Source organism: Staurois parvus, unplaced genomic scaffold (genome assembly GCF_062004578.1).
Source record: "Staurois parvus isolate SC_StPar_1 unplaced genomic scaffold, SC_StPar_1.0 ptg000048l, whole genome shotgun sequence".
In the NCBI taxonomy this organism is placed as follows: Eukaryota; Metazoa; Chordata; class Amphibia; order Anura; family Ranidae; genus Staurois; species Staurois parvus.
Genome location: NW_028317844.1, coordinates 5,488,815 through 5,501,321, shown reverse-complemented (window position 1 = coordinate 5,501,321; position 12,507 = coordinate 5,488,815). Strand labels below are relative to the sequence as shown.

The following is a 12,507-nucleotide window of genomic DNA, read 5'->3' as shown; positions in this document are numbered from 1 at the left end:
TAGAAATGTTATTAATTTCTATACAGAGCTAACACACTCTATAGGGTGTGGATAGTTTAGGAGTTGGAGAACTGTCTGTGCAGCACTCTTATCAGTTACATTGTTCCCAGTTATCTGAGGTCTATTTAATATGAATAAGAGGGGAGGTGCTCTGTAGCCCTGTCCCAGGGTGCTCCATCATAGATGTGAGCGTTGTCAAACTGGGACAGGATATGTGCAAATGTTAGGGTAAGAAAAAATGCCCGGGAACCACTAATGCAGCCACCAGACCTATGGACTGGTAAGTTGCAATATATTAAAATGTTTTTGGGTTTAGATCACTCCAAGTATCATCACTTAAACAGGAGAAGGACCAAAGCTCTTTTGGCCGTACTTCTGTGGGCCAAAAGAGTGCACTTAGTTTTGCACTCCTGTGACCCAGATTCAGCCGACAGTGGGATTAAGTCCACTGTTGGCTAACGTCAGTCAGCCGGTGCAGACTCTGGCAAAATCCTGACTTTAATGTAGGAATTCACTCAGATGCATGGACAGGCTCAGTTCTCCATTTTAGAGGTGGTGGGGGACCAATGCTACATTCACCTAGTTGAGTAAGTGTGTGTGTTTTTTTAATCCCATGCTTCTCTTTTAAAAACACACTGTTACCTCATTCATGGCAGTGATAGTGTATTCAGAAAGGACCCATACCAGTTGTACTCATCTTACTAGAGCTCTTTCGCTGCCAGCAACAATACCATGTGCTTCTAGATATGAGGTAGCATATAAATGCTTCACATGTAATAGTGCTCAGGTCCAGCAGCCAATTAGTAGACTAGAGCACTATCACATGACACAACGTCTTAACTTCCAATAGCATCTGACACCAGTGCCAGCTGCATCAGGGATGAGCTACAAGGGAGGGCAGGTGCGGCGAGTATAACCAGAAAGCTGAGGACCCTTTAAAAAGGCACTGATACTTTGTCCTGTATAGGCGAGGTTGCTGTATCTTTAAAGTGTTTCTAAACCGAGGACCCTGCATTCACTATACCCGGTCTCCCACAATACACAGAATATGGAAATGCTATTATTTTAGTAAATACAAACTGCTAAATACCTTTTCTCATCAGCAGTATATAGCAGTCTTGTGACTATCAGTGTCCAGCTGAGCACTGGTTAATCTGGTAGGAGGAGTTTTCATTCTCTCCTGACTGTCCTATGAGGCTGCATAACCCCTGACCCTCTGTCTGGACAGTGCTGATTGGCCCTGTGCCGATCACATGCACCCTCCCAAAGGGAAAAAAACAAAAAACAAAAAAACACACAACTCTCTAGCCATACACACCAAACAGCGCATATGCAGAGTGACTCAAAGAGCTCTGTGCTATCAGAAAATGGATTGTGGACAGTAGAAGAAAGGGGGGGGGGGGGGGAAATCAGAGAATACAGGATCAAACTGCCTTTTTCAACAATGTGGAGATTTACCCCTTAGGTTCCACAGTGAGTATAACAAGCATGCTTTACTGCATATACAGACTGATTTTACTGTTGTGGGTTTAGTAACACTTTAAGCTCCAAGCCTTCCACATTATCGATGGTTAATAAAACATCAGATTCTAGTATGCTATGACAGGGAATTCTGTAACAGACTGGAGACACTGGACTAGCCACATCAACTCCTGCCCCAAAGAAACTTCTAAGCGAATGTCCCTGCAACAGACGCACACAGATAGTGGGAGGAGTTTGGAGCACCCAGAGCAAATTCATAATAACAAAGCTAGATCAAACATTTTATGAATACAATGCCCCAGTAGGAATAGGACAGCAGGGTAGAAGTGATAACCACTGGACAAACATGCAAACCTTATTCGAAACAAACCTGGCAAGTATTTGGTTTCCAAACATTAAGGAGAAACAGTAACAGTAAAAGTGTCACTTCCTAATCCTTACTATCTCAAATCTTATAAGTGCAAGGCATTATCAGGCCTGTTTAATTATACAGAAAAAAAATATATGCAAAAAACAGGTACCAAACTGGTCGGTATATACAGTACCAAAAATAGTCTGAACATGAAAAGTAGAGAATTTACCAAGGAGCTGTTGAAACAGTGCATCAACTGATCAAATAAGTTCATAAATTCAGCCGTGGTATTCAGTACATCTGTGTTGTTCGTCTGCAAGCAACCTGGGAAATGAAAGCAACATACTGGAACATTACCTATATTATTTGAACACTTTATGTCATATATTTAGAAATAGGAATCAAATAACATAAAACTTACATTATAGCCACAACCATGAAATTAAGGCTAAAGTAGAGGTTACCATTTATTAATGATAATATAGGGAAATCTGATATGATTCTGTGCAGGAAATCACCCTGGTGGTATGGATAGTAGGAATGGTAAAGCCAACAGAAGCAGAACTGTACTCACCTGCTACTCCAGCTATAACAGATCCAAGCTGTCCTTCATGACTCCCTTCACTGGCAGTGCCACCTTCCCCAACAGTTTTAATGGGCCTGGATCTCAGCTTATTAGCAATCGCTTCTGATGGAACTCCTACCAGAACAACTCCATTGTCCCTGCCAGGCAGCTGCATTCCAGATATCTTGCTGAATTTCGGGCACCGAACCCAGAGTATAGTGCACTACACATGTGCCACAGGCAATGTACACCCTTTTAAAAACTGCTAGGAGATTGGAAAATTGTTTGTTCTTCCTAGCACAAGCAACATGAAAAATCTCTATATCCCAGCAAAAAAAAACAACAAAAAAACGAATGCTCCATAGCTATTTTCACTTCTCACATATAGGCAATAACTATCACTTACTACTATTTTTGAAAGTGTTTTGTAGGTATTACATAGGTCTCTAGATTTTAAGGAAAAAGTAAAAACATAAATATTTTTTTCTAGGTTTGACCAGTAATAATTTTAAAACCACTAGAGGCATATTATTAAAGCAGTGAATGTTGTATGTTTTTTTCTAGTTTGACCAATAAAAATGTTAAAATAACTAGGGGCATATTCTTAAAGCAGTGAATCTGACACTTACTGCGGGTGAATCTTCTAGGTGCCTGTATTTTAAAATGACAGTGACTGATTCACCAGCAATGAATGTGGGCTTCTCGGTGTTACTATAACGCATTCTGCAATTTTCATTTATCATGACATCACAACTGTTTTTGAAGAAACTATGACAAAAAAGAAATTAAGGGGTTTTTATTTTTTTTTTTAATGTCCGTTTCCCACAGACTCTCCACTCTGAGATCCAGCGCCAGTCCTCTTCAGGGTTGATTGATGTCTATCATCAAACCCACTTCCTTTGAGTCCAGGCTGTGAAAAACATACCACCCAGGTGGTGGGTCATTATGCTGCCATTGCAGATGGGGAAAGAACCAAAACAATACCGGAACAGCAGAATTTGAAGTTTAAAGTGATTCTAAAGGCTTATTTTTTTTTTTAAAAGAAAAAAAATAACGAACATGTCTATACTTACCTGCTGTGTGCACTGGTTTTCAACACAGCAGCCCGGATCCTCCTCTTCTCCTCTGACGGCACTCCTGGCCTCTCCTTCCTGTCGAGTGCCCCCACAGCAAGCACCTTGCTATGGGGGCACCCACTGCTCCATGTGTCTGTTCACACATGGAGCTGTGGTTTGGCCCCACCCCCCTCTTCTAGCTGTAGTAGACAGCAGTGGGAGCCAATGGAGAGAGGGAGTCCCAGGAGAGATACACTGTAATTAGTTGCTCCTGATAACTGCACTAGGTACAATATATTTTTAAGCTTACATTTTAACTAGCACTAACATAGAAACACCTGTTTTTGCTTATCAGTACAAACCGAGCTGCACACAGTTGCTACACAGTTAAGAGTAATGCTAGGTACACACGTTAAGTTTATTTCATTCAACCCAGCGAAGAAAAACAGAGGCTGCTGTACTACCTATGCAATGTTAGTGTGGTAATCTTCCCCGCTGAGATACTGTGTTCTGACAAGGGGACTGCCCCCTCCACAACACACTGAGCAGTGCTTGCAGCAATTGACTGCGAGCGCTGATCAGTTGCTGGTTTCCAGCATGCTTGTTTCACAGAAGCTAGTTGTAAGAGCGGGCTTCTGTTGGACAGGCAGCTGTACACACGAGCTGAAAGTCAGCAGGTTCCTGCTGAACAGTCCGTTTTCAGCCATTTTTTGGCCCGTGTGTACCAGCTTTAAACTGTCCAACTGCCAGCAGGTCCTGGGCAGCTACAATCATGGCCATGTGCTCAGTGAGGCAGGACTGTAAGACTTTGATATATCCTATGGGCTTGCAGCCTTACAAGGATAATTCATTCTAGCCTAAATTGCTGTAAAACTACAAGCTGAACTCCTCTAAATGTTTTCATAGACTGGGCAAGGGTTAGAATCTCAGTCAGGTTCCTACTGCTGCCATTATTTTCCCCATAATAGTTCGCCAAATCCTCTCTCTTTCTGTTAATGGTTATGAAAACATTTCAACTGGGTGGATCAAATATGTAAATTGGAGGAACTTTATCATTTGAATGAAGATAAGATGGAGAGTCACCATACAAGATGGAACAAATGGGAGGAATTCAAAAAGTCAAGGCTAGCCTTAGAGGTTATGGGGGATTAACATAGAATAATATGGAAACATATTTTGTTCTTCCTTTACAGGGATTACGATCTCCAGAAATGAACAGGAAAATGCAGAGCAGAAGGGGTCAGGGATTGGACGGGGGGGCAGGGGTGTATTTAGCACAAGGCTAACAAGGCAGTTGCCCGGGGTGGCATTTTTCAGGGGAGCAGCATTGCCCCCTGGAAGAAGGGACACTTGCGGCATGGGGACCAAGTGGGAGCTGAGAAAGGCTCAGAGCCCAACTGTCGTTCCTGCGGATGTCCAGAGCTGCATAGGTGAGTGATTTCTCCGTGGGGGGTATAGGGGTGTTGTTGCTCAAAATTTCAGGTGGGAGGTGTCCGATTTTTGTTTTGCCTAGGGCAGCACAAAACCTAAATACACCACTGGGGGGGGGGGGGGTGGGTGGTATATAGGAAGGGGGGAGGGGGAAGGGATGAAACGATAAATGTTTTGATAATATGCTAAGGTTTTAATGAGTATGTTTGTATAACTTGTTTATCTGAAAAATTAATAAATATTTAAATTGGAAAAAAAAAAAAAAGTATGAAAACAGACAATAGAAAAAAAAAACAAAAAAAGGAGTTTATAAGTACAGTATACAAGGGTTAGAACCTGTATTGGGTTTATTATGTTGTTTATGTCCCTGATGGGAAGATTCCCACATTTCCTATTCACTCAGCAAGTGTCACCAAGGCAGGACGTAAAGGAAAATCTCCCCAATGGGGACAGACAGCAATAAAAAAAAATAAAACACCTGATAGAATTTCCTTACACTCTATATGTAATAGGCCTTGCATGTTAATAAATAGGTGAATACCAGAAGAAAAAGTTGTAATAAAATGTTAAAATAGAAATAACAGAAACTAAGTCAGATTATGCAATACTCACTTGCACACTTTGAAACAGTCCACACATCATCAAAGAAATTATAAAGAGCAACAATAACTTGAACCCTATCAGAGCGAAGCAGTGTGGTTCCACAACTTACTGTGCTGCTATTCTGTAAATAGAAACATTAGAAATGACAACAAAAAGCCAAGATCTTACAGAACAATATAGTAAAATGAAAATGCGAAGAGAATAAGCAACCTTAGTCTGACTAGAAGTCTTTTTTTTTTTATTGAATAAGGAACTAAAAACATTAACAAGGCAGCAAACTATATTTAAGGGTTAAAAACCAGGCTACTAAACAGAAGCAGACACTGAACAGAGTCACATGCACCAGAGAGGAAGATTGCAATGTTTCACATGACCTACTGGGAAACATAAATCATTTGCTTTGTAACTTCCTTCCTTGATCCTTATTCACAGAAAAACTGTAATATTTGGAAACAAATTGTGTACATCAAGTTGCCACATTTTCCCCTCACAGTCAAACATTCAAAGGCTGAATAAAAATGAAAGCTCCAAGCAAAGTGCAATAATAAAATACTGCATTGAAAGAGTAAGCACTATTTCTTCTGCATAATATTTATTATTTATTCCAGGTACTTATATAGCGCCGTCAATTTACACAGCACTTTACATATATATTGTACATTCACATCAGTGCCTAACCCTCAAGGGGTGTACAGTCTAAGGTCCCTAACTTACATTCATACATACACATACTAGGGACAATTTAGACAGGATCCAATTAACCTACCAGCATGTCTTTGGAGTTTGGGAGGAAACCGGAGCACCCGGAGGAAACCCACACAGGCACAGGGATAAGCATGCTTTGCTGCTTCATTATTTGCATTAGGGTCTGATTCCACCAAAACATAATATTTTGTTATAGGTGTAATTTGTTAGCCTGAGTCACCCATTGGGTACTCCATTGGCATGAGTCTTTGCCTGTCCTTTGTAGGGTAAACCTGGCCATATCCTGATAGTTAATTCAGGAATCTCTCACTTCTGCTATTGAATTTTGACAGCTGGTGGGGTCAGCTGTAACAATACCGGAGCAACTGCAGCAACGTATTGGATGTAGTCCCTCTACAGCAGGCTATTTAACCTAGAACAGTGCTACCAAGTTTAAAGTATATGTAAGCCCTCACCTAAAAACACACAGTTCAAAATAGAAATTAAAAAGGTAAAACATTTGTGCATATATACAGTCACGGCCAAAAATATTGGCACCCCTGCTTTTCTGTCAGATAATGCACCACTTTGCCCAGAAAATTGTTGTAATTACAAAATGTTTAGGCATTCTCATGTTTATTTCTTTTGTTTGCATTGGTATGACACAAGGACACAAAAAAAAAGTGTAGAGACAAAAAGCCAAATCTGACACATTCCACGCAAAACTCCAAAAATGGACTGGACAAAATTATTGAATACAAATTGGACAAAAACCATGGACTTTATAGGCACTACAATTTGTTAAAAAATTTCAAACACTTTATTAGACATGTAAAAAGTAAGTATCATACTCACAATGGACATATAAGACAAAGGCACATCACACTAAACAGTGGTGTCCAATCCACAGTGCATCTAAGTCCAAAAAATGGAACCCTGGACTTCCAACTGGCTAACACGTTTCGAGGACTCAGCCTCTTCGTCAGAGCCAACACACTAAGAGTCTGCACCTCTCTTATATATGCTATATAATGCAAACGTATCTGACCATGGAGCCCGTCTACACTTTCAGTACCGTCACTGTGATGAATGGAAGGTTGCACACCAATGATGTCACTGGATAAAACTTTATGCATCCACAACTGGCCGGCAATACGTCTCTGCCCAAAAACCGGGTCAGGCCTCCTTGCAGTCTGGTGGTGGCTGAATAAAATTGTATCCAATGATGTGCGACCTTCCATTCATCACAGTTAACCACTTCAATTCCGGACACTTTTACCCCCTTCCTGTCCAGGTCAATTTTCAGCTTTCTGTGCTATCACACTTTCGAATGACAATTGCGCAGTCGTGCAACACTGCACCCATATGAATTTTTAGCATTTTTTGAGACAGATAAAACTTTATTTTGGTGGTATTTATTCACCACTGGGATTTTTTTTTTGCTATATAAATGAAAAAGTCCAAAGATTTTTTAAAAAAAGGGTTTTTCTTATAAAATTTTGCAAATAATCTTTCTTCATAAATCAAACCAAAATGTATTCAGTTATCTTTTTAGTAAAAACAAATAACCCAAATTAGTTTATAACCAAAAATAATAATTTTTCTAAAAATGTTTTTACATTTTCAATATTTATGTTTTTTGTTTTTTTTTTAACATACTGTCACCCTAGCAGTACAGTGTCACCATAGTGACACTGTACTACTTGGGGTGGGGATGAAGTGTTTTTTTTTTTTTTACACTGATTGCTTTTATACCCATAAAGGCTGTAAAAGCAATCATTTCTCCTTCTCTCTGACTGCATTCTTGCAGCCATTGAAAATACTGTGTGAGCTGTGATTGGTCACAGCTTGTCACATGGTTCAAGGCTGCTGTGAATAGCCTTGTACCATGTGACCTCTGTGATCATTCACAGATTTCACTAGTAGTAAGCAATAATGTCAGAAGTGACATCTTGCTTACTACTCTTCATGTGATCATTGATTGGCCAATCAGTGATCACATAACTGGGACCTCACACAGATGTCCCGTACGATCGGAGTGCGCACAAGCACGGAAGACGTTTATAAATACCCACCCCTGCACTACTCCCGTCCGTTTATATACAGGGGCTGGATAGGAAGTGGATAAAGGACTAGAGGCAATTTTTTTTAAACTTTGGATAGAGTGGAGAGGAACTAGAAGACCTATCAGTTTTTATTGCTGTCTGTGCCTGTTGGGGATAATTACCCTCTGCATTTGTCTTGTGTACTGTTATCACCTAAAGTGAAAGAAAACCCCAAATGCAGTGGCTAAGCAGTTCTGCCTGGCAGCACCAGGGTTGTTGGTTTATGTCCCAACCACAGCACTACCTGCCTGGAGTTTGTATGTTCTCATTATGCAGGTTTCCTCTCACACTCCAAAAGACATGCTGGTAGGTAAATTGGCCCTAGTAAGTGTGAGTTAAGGAACTTAGATTGTAAGCTACTTGAGGGCAGTGACTGCTGTGATTGTACAATATATGTGTAAATTGTCCCCAGATCAGTAATAAAGGAGGAATCTTCCAATGTGGCCACTATTTCCATTGACCCTGGTGACAACCAGGCATGCCCTCACTTTGGAGGGATTTTCTCTCACTTCCTGTTTTGGCTATGGAACAGGAAGTGAAATCTCCCCAATGGGAAACAGATGGCAGAAATAAACTTTACAGAGGTTATAACCTTCCCTTACTCTATCAAAAAAAAAAATGCCTTTATAAATACTTACAGTTACCATAAAAATATCTGGTGCTGGGTCTAATTTAGGGCATTTCTCTATTAAATGAGCTTTGACAAAACGTCATGGATTTACACAAGCTGTAACCAGTAACTGTGGAAGTGAACAGAAATGAAATGACCAACCTGCAGAGGACTTCCGATCTTGTTCATTGTCGCTTTGATTTGTGCGTATTCCTTGTAACAATGCTGGCACACCCGCACGGGCCATGCCATGCTTGCCAAACAGCTGCTCAGATCGCCACTATTGTTAGCAAATTCATGGAGGATCTGGATACACATATTGGGATCCACTGGGTGATCGGGGGACAAGGAGTAGGGTGGGAGTAGAGACAGAGAGAGCTGCTCTGCCCATGCTGACCGTGCTGCCAAGTCTGAGCTGTCAGAGATCTGGGGGTTAACAAGCCACCCCATGGCCAGAGGGACCTCACAGAGCAGAAGACTCATGATCAGTGCACTGCCAGTCATCATACCGTTAGGAGGTGCAAGCAGCACACAGCACTCACCCACTGAGTCTATTACTGCAAGCAGCCTGATCCCTGAGATCTACAGATGATGACAATACACACAGCCTGGCTGGAGGTGGACAGTACAGGGTCCTGTGTGCTACATGTGATTGCAGTCACTCTGATAGGAGCTATCCTTCACTGCTTATGTATAAGAACATGACCCAGCATTGCCTAATACACAACACACCTCTCCTACACATACAACAATCGTACTCACTGCCCACCAGCCCTGCACACACACAGCGACACAACATGCACCATAGGCAGCTGATGAGTTCCTGAGCCCAGCACTTCCGTGTGCAGAAGAGGAGGAAGGGGAGGGGCCTCTGCACATAACCCTTTCTCAGCCACAGTCCACTACATGCATACTAGTCGTGTGCTCCAACTCCTCACACAGCTTTATTTATCACACAGAGACAGCACTGAACAGAGCACACGTATGCTGCCAAGTAGAAAAAGCATTTGACGTGCTCAGTCCGACTTTTATTAATTTATAAACAGTTTAAGACAGGAGCAACAAAACACGCCCACGCTGGGGCTATCAATTGCACATAAAAAGAAAAAAAAAATGCTCTAACACCAACAGAGCAAAAGGTGCGCCCAAGTCGGACTTTTACAATGTTACTGGGCTCATTTCTATTCAAATGAAAAGTTTTATGGCAAAAAAACAAACCAGCATGTTAGCATTTGTGAGCCTAAACCAGGGGTCTCCATACTTTCTAAAAAAAGGGCTACTTTACTGTCCTCCAAACTTTTGGGGGGCCGGACTGTGGCCAGTGGGAGAAGAAAATGTCCCGGAGTTGGTGGGAGTAAACAGTACCCCATCATTGGTATCACTGGTAGGAATAGCATCCCATCACTGGTGTCAATGGGAGGAATAATGCCCCATCATTGGTATCAATAGGAGGAATAGTGTCCCATCATTAGTATCAATAGGAGGAATAGTGTCCCATCATTGGTATCAGTGGGAAAAATAGCATCCCATCACTGGTGTCAATGGGAGGAATAATGCCCCATTGTTGATGTCAATGGGAGGAATAATGCCCCATCATTGGTATTAGTGGGAGGGATAGTGCCGCATCATTGGTGTCAGTGGGAAGAATAGTGCCCCATCATTTGTGTCAGTGGTAGGAATAGTGCCCCATCATTGGTATCAATAGGAGAAAAAGTGCCCCATAACTGATATGAATAGGAGGAATAGTGCACCATCATTGGTATCAATAGGAGGAATAGTGCCCCATCATTGGTATCAATAGGAGGAATAGTGCCCCATCATTGGTATCAATAGGAGGAATAGTGCCCCATCATTGGTATCAATAGGAGGAATAGTGCCCCATCATTGGTATCAATAGGAGGAGTAGTGCCCCATCATTGGTATCAATAGGAGGAGTAGTGCCCCATAATTGGTATCATTAGGAGGAATAGTGCCCCATCATTGGTATCAATAGGAGGAGTAGTGCCCCATAATTGGTATGAATAGGTAAAATTAGGAAAGATTTGTCTCTTGTGTCGAACGTAAGGTTATCTTTAAAACATTTAAACCATTCAAATGTCTTACTGCAGCTGAGCTTCTCATCACCGTACTGTGCTTGAAGTCTTCTGTAGAAAATTAATTACCACATACTGTTTCATGCACACATTAAGGCTCCATGCACACTGGGCGTTTTGATAACGCTGGTAACATTAGAACATTAAAAATGTGAGTTTTTCATTTTTTTTAGCGTTTTTGTATTAGCATTTAGCTGCGTTTTGCTGCGATTAGCAGTGTTTTTCTGCAGTTGTGTATTTAGCATTTTTGTATCTTTTTTTTTCAAAAAAATGTTTTTTGGTCAAAAAAACATCCAAATACGCCAGTTTGCAGTGTTTTACCTCGTTTTGCCATGTTTTTCAGTGTTAGAGCGTTTTTACAGCTAAAAAACTCCTCTAGAAACCCACTAGTCCTGGGGGTTTTTTTTACCAGTCAAAAAATGTCCCAGCCAAAAAACGTTGATTACAGTCTATGTGTGCGTGGACACATAGGATAACATGCTGGGGGGTTTACTGGTTGTAGAAAAATACATCAAAAGCCAAAAACAGCAGCTGTAAAAACGTCCAGTGTGTATGAGGACTAACACTGTTGTCTGCCATCTTAAATAACGATCTATGGACTGGCCTGTGATATGTGCACAGACTATCAGTAATAGGAGACACTTGTACAAGAAAAAGAATAGGGCGGTGCTAAATTTCACTAGATCAAAATATAAATTACCTTAAGCATGAATAAATCATCAGTACACAAAATACAAAAAATGAGTGCAAACAGTATATGTGCAAACAATCGACTCCAATTACTGTTCTATAATACATGTCCAAAATAAACATCAATCCATATATCATAAATGAACCAATATTACAAAAAATAAATCATTAATGTTGAAAAATAGATATGTCCAATTCATAAAGTGTACAGTATATCCAAATTCTTATAACATTTAAAACAGTGCAAGGAAAAAAGGAAAGAGCTTCTTCACCCTGTCACCAGCCATGTACCATCCTCCACCCTTATGCACTCACCAGAGGGCTGAAATACAGATGGAAGTATTACAGCCAGCGTTATATAATCCAAGCATTAGCTCCAGCATTCCAATCCCTGGTCACCACTCAGATATCCTAGATGGAAGAGAGATCATAGCACAGAGCCCAGATGAAGGTGTAGTATTTTATTAAAATCTCTATTACATAAAGTGTTACTAAATCCACAACAGTAAAATCATTCTGTATATGTGGTAAAGCATGCTTGTTGTACTCACTGTGGGACCTAAGGGGTTTGATCCTGACTTTTCTGATCCTCCTCTTCTTCCAGTGTCTTCCTCTTATCTACTAATGAAACATATCGTGTGGAGTCACTCTGCACATGTTCAGTTTGGTGTGTATTCCTAGAGAGGTTTCTTTTTTCTTGGGAGAGTGCATGTGATCAGCACAGGGCCAATCAGCACTGTTCAGACAGAGGTCAGGGGTCCTGCATCCTCCTAAAACAAAATGAAAACTCCTCCTACATGCTTCAACCAGTACTTGGCCAGGCACTGATAGAAGTTG

General features: G+C 41.0%; 1 protein-coding gene across 1 annotated transcript in view; it reads right to left on the bottom strand.

Moving 5' to 3' along the window:
• Positions 1-9,736, bottom strand: part of OSTM1 (osteoclastogenesis associated transmembrane protein 1) — a 30,170-nt gene extending 20,434 nt beyond the window's left edge. The window contains exons 1-3 of the mRNA XM_089664857.1: positions 9,050-9,736; positions 5,498-5,609; positions 2,064-2,158 (exon numbers count right to left, since the gene is read on the bottom strand). Of these exons, the coding sequence (XP_089520983.1) occupies positions 2,064-2,158; positions 5,498-5,609; positions 9,050-9,394 (552 nt within the window). The 5' untranslated portion in view covers positions 9,395-9,736. The remainder of the gene's footprint in view (positions 1-2,063; positions 2,159-5,497; positions 5,610-9,049) is intronic.
• Positions 9,737-12,507: the final 2,771 nt, after the last annotated feature.